This window comes from Xiphophorus couchianus, chromosome 23 (assembly GCF_001444195.1).
Source record: "Xiphophorus couchianus chromosome 23, X_couchianus-1.0, whole genome shotgun sequence".
Taxonomy (NCBI): Eukaryota; Metazoa; Chordata; class Actinopteri; order Cyprinodontiformes; family Poeciliidae; genus Xiphophorus; species Xiphophorus couchianus.
Genome location: NC_040250.1, coordinates 25,970,044 through 25,988,343, shown reverse-complemented (window position 1 = coordinate 25,988,343; position 18,300 = coordinate 25,970,044). Strand labels below are relative to the sequence as shown.

General features: G+C 41.3%; 2 protein-coding genes across 5 annotated transcripts in view; both read left to right on the top strand.

Annotated features, from left to right (window-relative positions):
• Positions 1–803: 803 nt before the first annotated feature.
• dcps (decapping enzyme, scavenger) lies at positions 804–4,400 on the top strand. Its single transcript, XM_028009854.1, has 6 exons — positions 804–1,052; positions 1,345–1,495; positions 2,430–2,575; positions 2,671–2,784; positions 3,436–3,546; positions 3,687–4,400. Exons 1-6 carry the CDS (start codon positions 849–851, stop codon positions 3,951–3,953), a joined length of 993 nt encoding a protein of 330 aa, XP_027865655.1. The 5' UTR covers positions 804–848; the 3' UTR covers positions 3,954–4,400.
• Positions 4,401–8,741: 4,341 nt separating this feature from the next.
• LOC114139759 (uncharacterized protein KIAA1211-like) overlaps positions 8,742–18,300 on the top strand; it is a 51,349-nt gene continuing 41,790 nt past the window's right edge. Inside the window, exon 1 of one of the 4 annotated variants that reach the window (XM_028009855.1) lies at positions 8,742–8,897. In XM_028009855.1, coding sequence (XP_027865656.1) covers positions 8,833–8,897 — 65 coding nt within the window. In that variant the 5' untranslated portion in view covers positions 8,742–8,832. Of the gene's footprint in view, positions 8,898–10,939; positions 11,051–14,391; positions 14,601–18,300 lie in introns of those variants that run through there. The other 3 variants (XM_028009856.1, XM_028009860.1, XM_028009859.1) reach the window with 3 other exon arrangements.

The window sequence follows — 18,300 nt, the reverse complement described above, 5'->3', positions numbered from 1 at the left end:
GTTGACTGTTTTGTTTCTGATTGCGTCTAACTTGACTTTATAAAGGCAAAAACAACCCAAAGAGGTCTCACTCTGTCCAAAATTTATATGTCAGCCAGTCTGTGAAAACAGAAAAAGGCTATGAGTATTTCTCGAAGTTCTTGCCTTTTTTACCTTATAAGAGCGAAACTTTAAGTTCAGTTTGCATCCTTGTCCTTTTGTTTATGGAGTGACGCCACAATTATGATTATTGTACTGGTTAAAAGTTAATTCTTGCAAAACTCTAATTTAAATAATCAAATAATTTAAACAGTGAAGACAAATGCATTTCATTTATCAGCACAATATCTAATTACAGTTAAAACACAACCAAAGTTTTTTTTTTTATCAAGTTATTTATAATTTTTTTTCTTATTGTGGTTTTACTTGCAATCTGGTGTGATTTTTTTTTAATTTTTTTTTTACAAAAATTAAATATATTTTCTTTTATTATTGGGGGACTAAATTATTTTTCAGAAATGTTTATTTAATTCGTTGTTTGTTTAGCCAATCTTTAATTATTTGGGTTAGTTTTCTCCGTCATTCGTTCTTTCTGTTCAGCTGAAAAGCTTATATGTTCCTTTAAATCACACATAAACACATTTGAGTTACTTGTTGGGTTTTTTAAAATAAAATAAAAGTACTGAATTATTATTATTATTATTATTGATCATTTTGGCAGGTGTTTTACTTAAATAAAAAGCAGATGCACATACTCTGAGTTTTCTGCATTAGCTTTGAAAAATTAGCCGAGACTTCCTGTGCAGAGTAAGGCCTGCTTTCAGACGGAGACGATCTTTGATCGCAGCAGCAGCGGCGGCGGCTCGGACATGGCGAACGTCGCGGCTGAACTTGACATTTCCAGCGCTGAAAGCGAAGAGTCGTCTCGTGAAGCCAAGAGGGCGAAAGGTGACGACAAGAATGGCGAGGAGACCGGAAATGAACCGGAATGGAAGAACATTCTCTCTACGTTCACAACGTCCAGCGTGCTGAGTGATTCTGCCCGGGAGAAAATCATGTTTCTCCACGGAAAGGTGTTTTTCTCTTTAATTTAACCGAACGTCATTTTATTGCTATTACATGAAATAGGTTTATTTTGCTAAGTGAACGAGTTTACGATCATCTCAGTGGCTGGAAGTACGAGTTTAGCTCCGATAGTTGTTGAAAGCTGTGTGATGAAGTTGTAAGAAGGCGGTGCGTTATTCACTTCCGGTTTATTATTTCAAAATAGTAGTCCTATATTCTTAAGTCTTGCACTGATTTATTTCAAAGTGAGTGCGATGGATAGTGTCGCAGAAATAGAGGTGCTGAGCATGTCCTCTTCAGATAGCTGGTGATGAGGCCGTGGTGGTCCTGGAGAAGACCCCCATCAGAGAGGAGTCCCTGGCGGAGCTCTTCAGGGACTCCAAGCTCAGGCTGGACATGAGGAACGACATCTACAGCTCCTACCGCCTCCAGGCGCCCCCTCACCTCAATGGTAAACACAGGGCGGCATGCAAAAGCGTTCATAAACACACAAAGTGGGATGGAATTATGTAGATTTGAATTGGGTCTACATTTTTAGCTGCACCATTCTATTTTTTTTCTTTTTTGAAAGGGGCAGTATCATGTAAAATAATTTTTTTTAAATTTTTTTAGCTTTACAGCAGGTTGTAATGTTTATCACTCATCAAAAACAAACCTGGAGTGTTGCTTTGATTCTGTCATGCATGTTTGAGAAATCCCTTAATCTCCATAGCAACCATTCAGTTGTCCAAAACTCCTGGGTGGACCTAGCTCCACCCAGGTCCTAGGACCTTTATCCTCTAAGGCTAAATCTTCTTTAGTCTTAGAGGATAAAGCTACCCCTCAGAGCTGCAGTTTCCAGGTTTCTAAGCTTCTGCTCCACAGACCAGCCTTCCTCCACATCTCCCATACTCAGCTCCTACAGACTAGCCAGCAGCAATTAGCAAACACCTGTTGGAACTGTGCATCAGCTGAACTCATTATAGGAGCCACTTCTCTGTGCAGCGCTGGTAAAAATGTTGTTAAAGGGTTAATAGAGGAGCCATATTGAGATGACTTCCTGAAGGCGGAGTTTCAGAAAGAGCAGGAGCTTCTTAAAGAGACAGAGGCCCAAATTTGGGGCGTTAAATTACAAAGTCAAATTTCTTTCAAGTCATATTTGATATATACAGCTTTTTTATAACAACTGACGACAACATAGTTATTTGATTGTTTTACAAAATGCCACATATTAAGAGAAATGCATAATACCGCCCCTTTAACTTGTACATTTATTTTTTGCATCATTTTCCTTCCACTTCACAATTGTCCACAGCTTTCTGTTGATTTACTGCATAAAATCCTGACAGCACGCAAACATTTAGAGGTGAAGAACGCTTTCTCCAGGGCTCTGCTTCGTCTCGTAGAGATCAAGACCACGGTGGTGTGTCCGGCCACAGAGAAGCACGTGAAGAAGTACAGGCGGCAGGAGAGTTTCCTGGTGGAAGAGACGGGGGACGACTACCGCTCCGTCACTCTGCCCTACGTTCAGCAGCAGAGTTTGAGCCTGCAGGTGAGGAAGCCGCCCCAAAATCCGCCGACTTTCTCGGTTGCAATTTCACGTTGCGTGGCGAGCCACGATCGTTTGCGTTCGTCTTCCTCGTCCAGTGGGTCTACAACATCCTGGAGAAGAAGGCCGAGGCAGAGCGGGTGGTTTACGACGATCCGGACCCCGAGGTCGGCTTTGTCCTGCTTCCTGACCTGAAGTGGGACCAAAAACAGGTGAAAGACCAGAACTTTCCTGGCAATTTTACTATTTTTTACACACACACACACACAAAAAAAAATTCCAACAAATATCCAAAAGGAACCTAGTCTGTCATTTACCGCCATGTATTCATGGGTGACAAAAGCGCGTTTGTTGACAGAAGACGGATTTTTTTTTCGTGAGTTTCACTGAGCGTTTAATCCAGAGCGAACCTTCGCTGTACAGCTGTTGGTTGAACGTTTATCCCCTTCGGTTCTGGATGCAGCACAACTGGAAGGATTTTTGCTCTTCCTTTTTTTTTTTTTCTTTTCTTCAGACAGTTGTTATGGTGTGTGTGCCATGGCAACCGGGTACCTCGGGGTGCCAAGCGCAGAGAGAGAAGGAGGGAAATCCAGCACTTCAAAAACACAAAATCTTACCATGTAAATTTTTTTTTTTGGTCCAGTTTCTAGCGCAAACATTTTCGTACACTTGAAATAAGAGAAAACTAACTTACATGTAACGTCTTGGCAAGACATAGAATCTTGCTTTAATTGCTTAATATTGATGAAGGAGTACTAGTAGCAGATTATTTAATTTATAACGTCACTGTGGGGGTAATTTGCTCCACTTTCAGTCACGCCTTCCTCTGTCAAGTCTCACAGGATCATTTTTCACTCTTTCAGGTGGACGACCTCTACCTGATCGCCATTGCTCGTCAGAAAGACATCAAGAGTCTTCGAGACTTGTCGTCGGAGCATCTCCCACTGCTGCGCAACATCTTCCACAAGGGAAAGGTAAGACCCCAGACCTGGACAAACATGAAAAAGTTCAACTTCTTGGGTGGATTTGTTGGAGAAAATACAACGATTAAAGCTCTTAATTAAGAGCTTTGTCAAAATTCAAGACACCGACGATGGTAATATCTGCGGTACAGGCGGCCATCTTGGAGCGCTACAACCTTCCGGCCAGCAAGCTGAGAGTCTACCTGCACTACCAGCCCTCCTACTACCACCTCCATGTCCACTTCACCAAGCTGGGCCACGACGCGCCGGGCTGCGGCGTGGAGCGGGCCCACCTCCTGGCCGACGTCATCCAGAACCTGCAGACCGACCCGCAGTTCTACAGAACCAGGACGCTGTGGTTCCCCCTGAGGGCGGACGACGGGCTGCTGGGCCGGTTCAAGGAGGCCGGGAGGCTCTAACTGAGACCACACTCTCAAATTCAGATGGGTTTAAATAGTGACCTTCTTCTGATTCCTCTAGGGTTTATTTTTTTAAGTTTCTTGTGCTTATTTTAATAAATTTTTCGTATTATTTGGCTGAATTCAAGTATTTTTCTACTGAATTTTCCCTTCAAATGTTAAGAAACCTCTCTAAGACCGAAGTGAATCTAGAAACCAGTTTCCCTTTTGTTTTTCAGCAGACTGAGGCTTTTATAAGTTTGAATTATTTTATTAGAATTTTAGTTTGTTTTTTTTTTAGTTTTAAATGAAATGAAACATAATAGAACATCTCTGTTGCCTCCCATTTCTTTTGATTATTTTGATGTTTCTATGTTTTAAAGGAGCAATATTATGTGTTTTCCTGCCACAAAGTGCTATTGCTTAGCACAATAACTTGTTATGTTATAAAAAAATCTGTATATGAAATATGGCTTAAAAGAAATTTGACTTTGAAATGTAATGACTTGAAATTGGGCCTCTGTCTCTTTAAGAAGCTCCTGCTCTTTCTGGAGCTCCGCCTTCAGGAAGTCATCACAACATGGCTCCTCTATTAACCCTTTAACAATATTCTTTTACCAGCGTTCCTCTGAGAAGTAGCTCACACAATGAGCTCAGTAGATGTCAGTTCCACCAGGTGTTTGCCAATTGCTGCTGGCTAGTCTGCAGGAGCTGAGTGGAGTCTGCTCTGTGAGGTGGAAGCTCATGAGCATGAAAACTGCAGCTCTGAGGAGGAGCTTCATCCTTGAAGGTGGAGCTAGGTCCAACCAGGCGTTATTACACAGCTCAATGGTTGCCATGGTGATTAAAGAATCTCTCAAACATGCATGAAAGATTCAAAGCAACTCTCCAGGTATGTTTTTGATGAGAGAATAAGATGATGTAAAGCTCAAAAACATCAATTTTACATAACACTGCCCCTTTAATTAAAATGGCTCTGGCTAAAGAAACATCAGTGGCTTGGAAAAACATCCAAAGGATTCTCAGACCTTTGGAGGAGTTGAGTGATAGGATCTGATGAAACCATCTTTGAAGTGTTTGGCTGCAGTTTGACACTTTGCATCTGGAGAAAAATCAGCGGACTCACCCGGTCAGAGCCTGAAAGTGTCTGCCCATCGCCTCCCCCATCCAACCTGACTGAGTTTGAGACGATTTTCAAAGAATATTGGCAGCAAATCCTCACGGGTTCAAACTGAGCAGAACTGTTGCATCACAGCCACAAAGATCCACGACTAGCTTCTGCTGAAGGTGTTTTTACTCAGCATGATGTAAAGGGCCTGAAACAAAATCCCTCAGAGAAACAACATTCTGTTTACGCTTTCTCGTTCTGGGTTCACAGAGCGAAGGTTACCGAGCATATCAAAGGATTGAAATGACCAGAATCAGGCTAAAATTGCAAAAGTGAGAGGATTTGGTGTTATGGGTGCACCAATTGCAGTTTTCTGGCCAATTGTCGACTTTTAAAAAGTCCTATCTGCCAATTCAGATTTTTTTTTTTTTTTGTCAGAAAAGTTGTTCAAAGTCATTCAGACCATTTGGAGGTAGATAAGATCTCAGGTCTCCAAAAGTTAAGGAAATCGGGGCATCTTCTGGAACAACGTCCGACTCAATAAAATGTAAGTATTATTGAAAAGCTTCATCATGTCAGTGAGTCCAGTTTGCTGGCCACCGGTGGTCTGTGATACCACTGGCCATTAAAGCAGGAACCTTTGGCTGTGTAGGTAGATATAAAGACCACCTGGAAAATGAAACCAGCATCTCCTTAAACCGTCGCTGCTCTTGGAAAACTTCGCTGGATCTGAAGCAAGTTGCATTTTGAGGCTTTCCAATCATTTCCCATCCTCCCTGACCTTGATTTCCAAACGAAACGAGACATTTACTTCAACCTGAAATATTAACCAAACCACTGAGGAACAGACGAGTCCATGTCTGGTGTTATGTTTGGTTCAGGAATGGGTCGACACGAGGAACCCCAGAGTTATATAGCATACTACGGCCAGCTTTAAAGAACATCCAAAGTTATCAAGACGCATACAAACTATGCAACTTCTTTTTTTTTTTTAAGTTTGCAATATATGCATGATGAAGTTTATGTGATTTTATATTCGAACCTTTTTAACCGAAGTCCTGAAAGAAAGACGAAAACACCACTAGGTGTCAGCGTTGAGCCATTTTATTGTAGCTCAGACGCTAACCTCAGTTTGGGGTTTTCTTCTTTCTTTCTTTTTTCTCTTAAAACGGAGAGCAAATATTAAAAAGTCGTGACAACAACAGCTTTCTAATCCACACCCAGACACGTCTAATACACAGACGATCAGTTCTGGACATACTTTAGCTACTTCTTTTATATTCAGCTGGGTTCCTGTCTGCCAGTCCTCCTCTCTTAAAGCTGAGAGTGTGTGAGACACAGCAGGCCAGATGTTTTATTGGCTTGTTGCTGCTGCTCAGACCTGATTCCGTTCCTAAATGTTTGTTGTTAGTCTGCTTACAGAGGACATTGCTCTCTTATCTCATCTAAAGCCTGATGGGTGGGTTGCGTTTCCCTGCTTTGGGTTTTTAAGCTGCGTTCACGTCTCGTCTGGGGGAACAAAACCGGCATCTGAGTGAGGAGCCCAGGAAGCTTGCCCCGCAGGTAATTTGTTCTGGATGAACTCAGGTGAGCTCGGACTGCTCAGGTAAAGCAGGAAACGGTCAGTTCTGTCAGGAGGAACGGACCGGAACTGACCGGAAAGAAGCCCAAAGCGTTTGACCCGCGAAGTTTAAAGGAAGTGCTACTAAATACTGAGGTAATGTATGGAAACGTATTATATTTTTTGAGAACATTAATGAATAAATTGCTAACATATTCTCTCTCATCATTGTGTCATTTGGCAAATAGATATAATTTTGGTAATTCTAATTAAAACAACAAGAGACGTTTGGTTTGATTTAACTTCAGACAGAGAGAAAAAAAATGTCTTTTTATTCAGTTTACATTATGAAATCGTTGCACAAATTTATCATTCATACTCATAAAGTTCTCAAAAACAACAGTTTAAGAAAAATGATTATTGGAAAAATTATTATGAGATCTGTTTTTAGTTTTTTTTTTTTGTTCTGGTTGTAATCTAAATAAGGAAAGTGACTGACATGTACATTTGTTTTACGGTGGTGGTTCTCTTATGACTCACCCTTCCTTCTGCATCCACTTCCCTATTTCTTGAACTTTAATTAAAAAAAAATTTCTTTTTAAACTCCCATGTCTCATTAATTGTCATAACAGTGACGCTTGGCCGTCAGCCCACGCGTCTTCCACAATTATCTGCTGATCTGTCTGTGGGATAGAGGTGAGGAGGCGTGAGAGAGGGGGAGGAAACGCAAATAAACAAGAGAAAAACTAATTCTGGTTGCTAATGAGAGTTTAAAAAAAATTTCTCCTCGTCGTCTCTTCTGACAGCCTTGTTTAGAGCGAAGTTAGGGTTATCGCTCATTCAATTAAACACCGCCAGGGTTGACCTGAGGCTGCACAAAGCAGAGTCCAACTTCCACATAAGGTCATAGGTCAGAATGACTTCGGACCCTCAACTCTGGAAATGATGTCACACTCAAGGGAACAGGTGGGATTTGCTCATGGTTGTGGCGCAACTGTCTAAGTCCACTTGAAGTTAGACAAAAAGAAAAAAAAGACAACTTGCAAGTTACTTTTCGCTCGGGAGCGAAGTCATATGTTGCTTCTGCTCAGGTGAGTCAAATATTGTTTTAAGTCAATATTTCCTAATTAATATTGATGAAAAAGTTCCAGCTCCACTTTCAGATTATTTCACCAACAAGACATTTTGCACGCTATGATTGAAATAATCTGCTAACGCAACTGGGACGTTTTCATCAATATTCAGAAATGATTGACTTTAAGCAAGCTCTTTTCCTAAGACTTGTAACTTGGTTTTCTCTTTTATTTTAAGCTTATTAATATATTTACACCAGAAAAATACTTGGTAAGACTTTGTGTTTTTGCAGTGTACCTCTCTAGTTTACATTCTCACACGTTAAGCCTTCACATGAATAATTAGAGGCTGCAACAGCACTCTGTGTGACCCTGGCTTGGTGAGATACAAACCATCAGAATTGCTGATAAATAGTGCAACATTTTAATTCTGCGACTTTTACTATGTGTCAAATGTGCTGGAAAAAAACATCAGATACTCAATTTGAAGTTGCTTGGTGACGTCCAAGTTTCTTAAATAGAGCTCAGACTTGTTATATTTTACAGTTTCTTTATAATATACTTTGGAAAGATGAGGAAGATGGTTAAAATTTAATGTTTTTGATCACAAGTAACCCAAGAAAAGGGGTCAATCAAATCAATCAACTTTATTTATACGTAGGTAGATTTTGTCACATTGAGCTGAGTCAGCTTTCTTGTCAGATGGGAAATTTGACACACAATAAAAATAAATATAACATGATTAAAAAATATCCCGATGCTCAGTACTTTAAAAATATTAAAAAACCGTGAAGAAAACACTTATTCGAATAAGGACAAGGTTAAAAAAAAGTAAAATTGTTTTAAACTACAGAAATAGTCATTTTTTTATGTGTTTTTTTTTTTTTCGTAGCAAATCTGAGTAGCCTATTTCAGTGATATTTTTACGCTAACTTAGTCTTCAACACTTCAGGATAAAGTGTTTCTCTATCACGCTAACTAACGTCAAAAGTCCCGACACCCGTTTCTTTCAACAACGACAACAACTTCTCCTCTCTCCAAAGTCACACGGAGATTGAGGGATTTCCGGGGCGGCCCTGAACGCAGCAGCGCGGAGCAGAGGGACGCCAGCGCAGGACCGAGCCAAGTAATCCAATCATCGGCCCACTAACCGCGCCGATGTCTTGGTTCCAGTCTCTGCGGGATGACTTCACTCTGAGGCCGTTTGAGATTCACCACACACCGTGAGTATCCGCGCTTTTCAGCCGCGTTTGGTGCTCACCGAGCGGACTGCTGGCTGGCTGGGTGACGGTTGATTGGAAATAAATCGATCCATGTGTTGGATGAAATTTAAAAAAAATCCATCGCTGTCATCCTGCTGTTGTCTGTGGACTCTGGTTGGATGAGGCTTGTTTTTGCTGGTTGGCTCAAACTTTTAGCGATATTCAAACACGTAGTAGGATAGTTATTTGTTTTGTTTTGTTTTAAAAAAAAAAAAAAATCTTTTAAGAAATGTTGCAAGTTGTTTCCATATGTTTCATATTATTTCACCTTGTAAAAGTTCTCATGCCCACTGAACTTTTTTTCCCGAAATTTTACCTCGTTATGAATAGGAAATGTTTTGTTTTTTTTCTTTTTGTTTAAAAAAAAAGTAAATATAGGGCTCTGTGTGTGAAAATGGAGAGTTAAGAGATTTTCAAACCACATTTTGCTGCAGTTCCAGCTGTTTCGCTGCAGCCTATAGCTCCTGTCTGCGTTTGCATTTGTAGACAATGAAAGTTCTGCCCGAGTCTCTTTGCAGGAAAACTCGGGCTCAGTCACATTGAATGGCTACAATCTGTGCCAGAGAGTCCTCTAATTGCTTTTAGCTGCTTCTGGGTGTGTATCTCAAGTTTCTGGCAGCTGTAGCAGTTTATTTTTCTTTTTCAGCATTCAGCTCCATCCATGTCCCCATCTTCAGCTGAGAGCTTCAGCTGTCCTCGCTGAAGAACAAAAAACGCCCCACAGCATGATTCAGCCACCACCTTGCTTCACGAACGTCGCACGTCGCAGGCGAAAAGGCTTCCTCTTCTCCCCTACTCGGGTTGAGGCGAAACGTCTGCGGCGTTCCTTGGTTTTCACGATGCCATTCGTCCTCTAGCAAACTTCACAGATTTATCTTTGGAATAATTGACGTACAGGTGGACTCAATTTATGAGTCGGTTGACCTGAAGACAGCTTTGCTGGACTGGATTTTGTTTAGGCGTATCACAAAGAGTTAACGACTTGTGTTCACGTAGGATTAATTGCAGGTAAAAAAAAAAAACAAAACATGCTTTAGACGATCTTAAAAACATAAATGCTAAACATATCCAAAGCCATCAGCGTACAGCGAGCATTAAAGGCTGAGCTGAATCAACTCCAACCCGGCTGGTGTGGAACGGATATAAACACACGTTTCTGCTTGTCAAGCGTAAAAAAAAGAAGCTTATTTTTGAAGATCCTCCTCTAAAATGTGACGTCACTGATTGGTTAAAACTGTCAGGCATTAAAACGTTTCATATTTAGCGCTTCTCTCCACTTTTACCAACTTTTGAGGTTTGGCTAGCCTAGAAATACAAACCCTTTCCATAAAGTAGAATATTATTGGAAATGATATTCTACTCTGTTTATTTAGGAACTCATTCACCAAGTGAAACACATCATATAGACTCATTAGGAAGAAACTGATGTCTGAACACCTTAATTCCTCTTAAACATGATGGTCTTCTCATAACGACTAATGAAAACCCAACAATTAAAATGATAATATCACATGAGAGCAATAAGAAAACCTATATTTTTAAAAACAAAACTGTTGGCTTAATGAAAAGTGTGCTTAACACCTGCTTAAAGGTTGTTGTTTTCAAAACTTACTTTTAATCTGACAAACAAGACTCATGGAGAGCGATATTCTCACTTAAATGACTGTATATTTCTGTCAACGTTTGACCGAAAAATGAACCAACTTTCTTCTCTTTTAAACCTTGTTTGTGTGTCAGATGATTCTATGGATAAATTGTATGTTTAATAACTGTAACATGATCATTTGATTGAATGAACACGTCTATCCTCAGTGGTCGGCCCTCATGCCGCTCTGCTGTGATGTCAGACCTGTGAGATCACACAGTCGCTCACTCTCCAGCGTGTGTGTGTGTGCGTGTTGGTGTGTGTGTTTGAGCTCTTGTGTTTGCTGGAGGCGGGTCAAGGACGGTTCAGATTAAACAGTTATCTTTCACAGTGTGAGAACTGCTGTAATCCCGAGCGGAGACACTGGCTGGTTCAGGACAACGTCACGCTGTCTGTGTGACGGCGGGACTGGGAGAAAACGTCCGATGATCTTATCGTGTACGATGTGATCGCTGGGCTTCTTTGTGCTGTAAGTAACGGGGACGGGCTGGTAAATAATTGTGCGCTGTTAGTCATTGAGAAGGAATGGATTTTGACTGGTCTCAGTGGGGACAGGGGTGATTAGAGGCCTGGTCAGGTCAAGTGTCAGCAGTGAGTTTGCAGTCTGTGCGTCTGTCAGTAACTGACTCAGTGATAACTCCTTTATAATAGCCATACTTTCACTTATTCCTGCTCCCTTGGTAGTCTTACCAATGACTGTCCAAACAGAGCTTCTTGTGTTTCCATGCTTTTGTTGGCTTTATGGCAGAGGAAGACAGGTCATTATCTTGGCATTGTTTCAATTTGAGACGATGTAGAATCTGGAATAGGGTAGATGACCAACTGAAGAGTGGAGTATCTCTCAAATCTTGTGTCATGTCTTTTTGAAGATTTTCAAAGTCTGTTTAGCTGCTTTAGATGGTGGTGGACATGTTCGACTCCCCCATAACACCTTGTCTCCTACGTGTTTATGGTATTCATGGACAGGAGCTCAAGGTGTTGTTACAGAGAAGAGGGTGTCTGATTCGATAACCTCAAGAGTTTCATCTTTGGTTCTGTTGGGTTCTTCAAGCGAAGACCATCAGCAGGTACTGTACTGCTTCTCAACGGGGCTTGAAGTCTGAGGTTGTGGTTCTCAACCAGGACAAAGGCGGACTCTTCAGGTTGAAGAGCATCAAGAAGGAGGAATTCAAGTTACTAGAGTCTCTTTCAAACAAGCCGCCTCTGGTCAAGTGGAGATGATCATCTCCCTCAGAGATGTAAGTTTCTAGAAATGAAGTGAGCAGTGTGGGACAACAAGAGACGTGGCGCAGCTTTGACTGCAGTACTATGCAGTACTAGTACTATGTCTGTTAGAAGTCTCCACATGCCTTTCTTTTCAAGACGACAATGAACAAACTCAGTGTAGCTGCCCTGTTTTTGTCCAAGCAAATGCTTGAGATTTCCATCCTATATCTTACCTTTTTACTCTTGGCTTTGGAAATTATTTCTGAGTCTTGTTTGTGCATCGAATTCTGTGGCTGGCTGGTCACAGAAGCAATAAATCATCCCCACATAACTTCAACACATGAGGACAGCCTGTAAATACCTGACCTGGTGAGTCAGCGGTGTAACAGAGATGATGTCCATGCTTTTTGCCACATTGGTTCTTTCACTAAACATATGGAGAGTTCAGACAGGTGCCTTAATACGCCTTGATGTGCTTTGTGAAAGGGGAGGCGGTCTCTTGACCAGGAGTGATGATAGGGTGGAGCAGGAGATGGATGAAGTGATGGAGCCTTCATTTGTGGTAATGCTTGTGTTTTGCCTCACTCGTTTGCTTTACCTAGCAGTATTCTTACTGCTAGTAAGGTCCTGGTCTGGGGTTTTTCAGCATAGAGTTTGCATGTTTTCCCCATGCATACGTGGGCCGTCACCAGATACTTCGGCTTCCCGCGGTCCAAAAACATGACTGTTGGGTTAATTAGTCTCTCTTAATTGTTCTTGTGTAGGTCTGTTTGCTTAGAAAATGATCAGATTGCCTCCTCGATGGCTCCATTTTTGGAGGGGAGGTTTTTGAGCGCATTCCACAGAGAGGAGACCCCGGGGCAGACCCAGAACTTGCTGAATGGAATATATGTCCAATCTAACATGGAAACAACTTAAGAATACCCAGAATGAGCTGGAAATGTCGCCACAGAGAGGGATGTTGAGGTTGATCTTCTGGAACTAGTTCTACGGCGACTTGATCACACTAAAGATTATGGATGCTAGCCCATCTTGTAGGTGTTCTTTGAAAGGTTGGAACCCTTATTGCACACAATGTTGACATATGCAAGGATTTCAACAAATATTAGTATTATGTTATTGCCATTTTTGCAGCTTTATTAACAGTAACTGTTGTAAATGTTGGCTGCTGATAACAAAGTTCTTTAGATTCACTTTAAAATAGTTGTTTTGCTAGGTTGTCTGTCATGTAGACTCACCCCTAGCTCCTTTGAATTCCTGGGTGATTCATAAGTCAGACATGGGTGGATTTGTAAACATCAAACATTCGTTTTGAATATTCTCGAGTGCTGCATGGAAGATGAGTAAAAAGCAATATTAGTCATCGGAAACTGCGATTATGTCGTAATTTGTGACCCCAGTGTGAATGTTCAGGAAGTGATTATGAGGCTGCGTGTCGAACTCAAAACACGAGTTCTGACAGCGCCGGCAGAGATTGCGCTGGAGCAGGTGACGCCGGCTTTAATATGTCTGCTGTGTTGGGCTCTGTCTGCTGTTTCGTCATTGATTCTGAAATATGAGACAAACACTTTTTTCTTTTTATTTTGTTTATTGCTCATCAGTATTTAGACTGATTGTCTATTTTATCACAGACGTAGCCTTCGGTTGTACTAAGTCTCATTCAGCATATTGACCAGAAACCTCAAGTTAAAAACATCCAGTGCCTTGCAAAAGCATTCATACCCTCAGAACATTTTCTATTATATCAGATTAAAATCACAAACTGTGAATGGTTTTATTGGGTTTTTTCACATAGACTTGCATACAATTCTGCCATGTTGTCGTTTTGCAGGACCAAGTGTTGTTGCTTATGCTGCTGTGACATGCCTCCATTTTTTTACAAATTGGGCAAATTCTTCTCGCAGAATAACTCCATCTCAATCAGATTGGACTGGAAAGTTTCAGTTGCTACTGTTTTTCCAAGCCTTGCCACAGTTCCTTAATTTGGACTTTGACTGGGCCTCCATTCTTCCTGTTTGCGATTAAACACCATTTTGTGTTTATCTCACAAAAAAAACAATGGCAATAGAATACACTAAAGTACAATAAATATAAAAACAGCTAAGTGTTGTTGCTAAACGTAAGATCAGAAGGTGTGCTGAGACTTTACAGCCTCGGTTTGACGGCTCTCACAGGTCACACTCAGTCACATTCTTTGCATCAATTGCTTGCGGGTCTCCTGTTGCTTTAACACACGCGGCGGGTTTGAGGTGAAGAGAAGAGTTTGGGGGTTTTTTCTTTTCTTTTTTTATTTTTTATCAGCTCATAAAGCTCAGCTGGAATCCAAAATGGAGGGGAAAGCAGCGTAGCTCTTGGCCCGTTCCGCGCGCGGTTCCATCTCTCCCCTCGCACGCCACCCAGCGCGGCCGGCTTTTTGGGGAGGGAGAGCATGATTACAGGGCTATTTACATTATACAGCGAAGAGCAACAGGGAAGACAGGAGAGAGATTGGCAAACGAAGGAGGAGGTGGAGGAGCAGGGCAGGGTGTAGAGGGGTGGGAGGGAGAGATGGCTTCCAGATGTGAGGAGGAATTCAGAGCGACTCCCCTCCTCTTCCTGGACCCGGAGCAGCCTGTAATGGAGCGAGTGGGATCCGCAGAGAAAAAGCCACAAAACAGAGGAGAAGGATTTACTCTGTAGGAGAGAATCGGGCAGGAGATGCAGTGACTGGAGGAGGAGAAAGGCTGGGTTTCCCGTCTGAAGTTTGCACAAGAAATAAAAACACGGTGCTTTATAGGCCTGTCACAATAAGCAGTAGATCAATTAATTGCAAGGTAAGTTCAAACAAGCCCAATGATTTCCATTTGAATGATTTTGTTATTTCTTTCTACCAAAACCTGAATGGCGGCAGTGTTCAGTCTGGTGATTTGATCTCAACTATCCTCTTTTTTTTTTTTTTTGAAGGTCAATTTTGTTTACATACAGAGACTTCATGACTGATTTTCGTTGTGGTTTCCGTTGTTTTGTTTATTTACGTTGGATATTTAAAATGTCTTCCACTTCCAGGGTCACATGTTTGTTAGAGTTTAAAGTTTACTGATCTTTTAGAATGTGTTTTTGCATTTTTACGCCATCATCAATACATTTCTTGAAAACGGTCTCAAAATAACAATATTATTGTTCATCGCAATAACTTCTGGGACAATGTATCAAGCAGCAAATTTATCGTGACAGGCATATTGAGAAGTGATGGTGTGATGACTTCCTGTTGAGTTTCAGAGAGAGCAGGAGCTTCTTAAAGAGACAGATGCCCAATTTCAAGGGGTTATTATGGAATCAAATTTCTCTTAAGTCATATTCTTAACAGCTCAAGGTAACATAGTTACTTGATTGTGCTGAAAAATGGCACTTAGCCTAGTTAGCTTAGTGTTACAGACATATATCATAACACATCACACCAATGCCACGTTGAAAGCATTTTCTGATAATTGTTACAGATCATGCACATTGTCAGACAATTAATGATTACAATAAACTTAAGAGATTTAGCAAATTCCAGCCGCATTATGTGAACGTGTGGTCGATGGCGGCGTTCCAGTTTCATGCATCTTGCAGTTAAGACTTCGGCCTTACGTCGGATAAACTATGATGGAAAAATGTTGCGTTGTTGGGAGAGACGGGAGGAATGTGCAGGGCTGTGAGGAATAAACAAGGGTGTAACTTTGTGTTGCAAGTTGGTGGAGACGAGAAAGAGGCGCTGATACACCCACAGTTACTGGAAGGCCTTTTCTTTTATTAGTGCTAAGAATAAGGCCAAAACTTACATGTGAATGCCAGACAGTCGTATTGAATAAATTAGGATTTACGTCCTGATCAGGGTTGTCTCATTAATAGTACATTTCAAAGCAGAATAAGGAACTTCTGTGTAAACCAAATGAATCCTTGTCAGTACAAACTCTGTATTTTTCAATGATGTGATTCTGACTCCACAGCTGTCCCTCAGCAGGTTGGCTAAACCTTTTTGTCCTGCTGACTTACACATAGCAGATGATATATGATGTGTCTTTAATATAGCAAATAATAAAGACGTCAAAGTCCAATAAAGAAATTGCGTCCCTTTTTCAGATTCTTTGCTTGATTGTGTCAAGCAACTGAGCGGACTTGCCATTTACGGTTTACAAAGAAATTTTAAAAAGCATTACCTGGCTGTTAATGCTTTGAATACAGGGTGCAGCTGCTGCCGAGTTACTGTACGCAAATAGATGAAGGCACATAAAGGAAAAAAGGCGCAGGAAATATTGGCGGGGACTGTCCCCGTCTGGCCAAAGTTGGTGGGAACACGTCCACACCAGTTCTTCAGGAAGTTATGCCTATGGGAATAAACATAATGGGGGCCTTACGGGAATGCAAACATCACAGTCAAGTAGGAAGAAGCCATTTGAGTCATCGCTCAGCGTTTCACCATGTAACATCAGCGACAGCAAGAGGATTGTGCGTAGTTTATTACCCAAGTCGCTCAGAGAAACACTGTATTTGGTATGTCTCGCTTTCTGCGGCGTCTAACTTAAAGAAGTTTATTCATAGAAATGTTATTGGAGAAGATTTCTGTGGTTTTGAAGCTTTTAACACTTTTTAAAAAAGTAAATCTACTTTAACGTTGTTATGGTAACTGCCCCATGCCTTGAGATAAGTGAGGCTGCAGGATGATCTGCTGTGATTTCTCCATTAGGAACTGATGTCACCTGAAAATCTAGCAGCTGCTGCCAGTAGAGGGCATTATTTTATTTTGATTTTTTTCCAAATTTACTGCAGGGTTATGTTTTAATGTCTGGCATTATGGCTGGTTTAAAATCACAAGAGCCCAAGCTTTGATTTTTTTTTTTAGCTAACATAATACACTTTTCCTTTTTTTAAAAAATTGAAGCACAAGAGTTGTTACAGACATAGCTTAAGCTCCTTCTCCGTTGGAGTTCAGAGTTCACTCTCCCCTTCATTCCTCCTGATCCTCTGTATTTATGGTTTCTCTCCCCGTGGCTCCAGACTGAGATCTGTTCCAGGAAATGCCTAGATCCACTTTTTTCTTTCGCTCTGAAGGGAAGCTGGCCGACATTCCTCTTGGCTCTGTAAACAGAAAGTCATGGGATTGACATCTGCATATACACATGTGTAAGTGTGCACTGGAGCTGTTGCGTCATGCTTGTGGATCTGTTTTGACTCGCCAGCGTTGGGAAATTCATTCAGAGGCGTTGGTTAGGTGTTTTTTTTTTTTTTTTTGGTACCAGACTTTCTCCTGTTTGGTAATAAGGGTGGATAGTTTGAAGGCAGGTGGCTCAGGTATTGCTGCAGATGTTGTGAATTTCCTCAAGCAGTGGGTTTTACATTCCTGTTTCTGCTTTAGGAGAGAGGGATTTTTCCTAAATGGGTTATTATGACCTGCAGAAATATTCATACACCTTGAACTTTTTTTTTCTGACATTTTTCACATTCCATCCACAAACTTTAATCTTTTTCACTGAGATTTATTTGACAGACTAACATGAAGTAGTTCATAATTATGAAGAGGGAAGCAAAGAGTGCATGGTTTCTCTAATTATTTCCACAAACAAAAATATGAAAGTGTGATGTACCTCCTCTGCTCTCCATTAGCATGGAAAGAACACATCAGTGTATCTAATATATGTTGCTTACTGGCGTACAGATAATGTACGCCTGCCATTTTCTTGATAAAGTGTTCTTAAAGAAAAAAGTACAAGTTGCGAGTGACCATCCTAGGTATGCTTGCGGCTAATCTGTCAAAGCCTGCCTTAGCATATCCAAGTCTGTCACTAGCATATCCAACCCTGTCGCTACCATATTAGAGCTTCTCGCTAGTGAAGCTCGAGAAGCTCGAATATGCTAGCGACAAGCTTGGACATGCTAGTGACAAGCTTGTCGCTAGCATATTCGAGCTTCTCACTAGCATATCCAAGTCTGTCACTAGCATGTAAAAGCTTGTCACTAGCATGTAAAAGCTTGTCGCTAGCATATGCCAGCATGTCACTAGGTATCCCAGCTTATCACTAGCATATCCAAGCTTGTCACTAGCATGTAAAAGCTTGTCGCTAGCATATGCCAGCATGTCAGTAGGTATCCCAGCTTATCACTAGCATATCCAAGCTTGTCACTAGCATGTAAAAGCTTGTCGCTAGCATATGCCAGCATGTCAGTAGGTATCCCAGCTTATCACTAGCATATCCAAGCTTGTCACTAGCATGTAAAAGCTTGTCGCTAGCATATGCCAGCATGTCACTAGGTATCCCAGCTTATCACTAGCATATCCAAGCTTGTCACTAGCATGTAAAAGCTTGTCGCTAGCATATGCCAGCATGTCAGTAGGTATCCCAGCTTATCACTAGCATATCCAAGCTTGTCACTAGCATGTAAAAGCTTGTCGCTAGCATATCAAAGTCTGTCACTAGCATGTAAAAGCTTGTTGCTAGCATATCAAAGTCTGTCACTAGCACGTCCAAGGTTGTCATAGCATGTCCCAGTTTA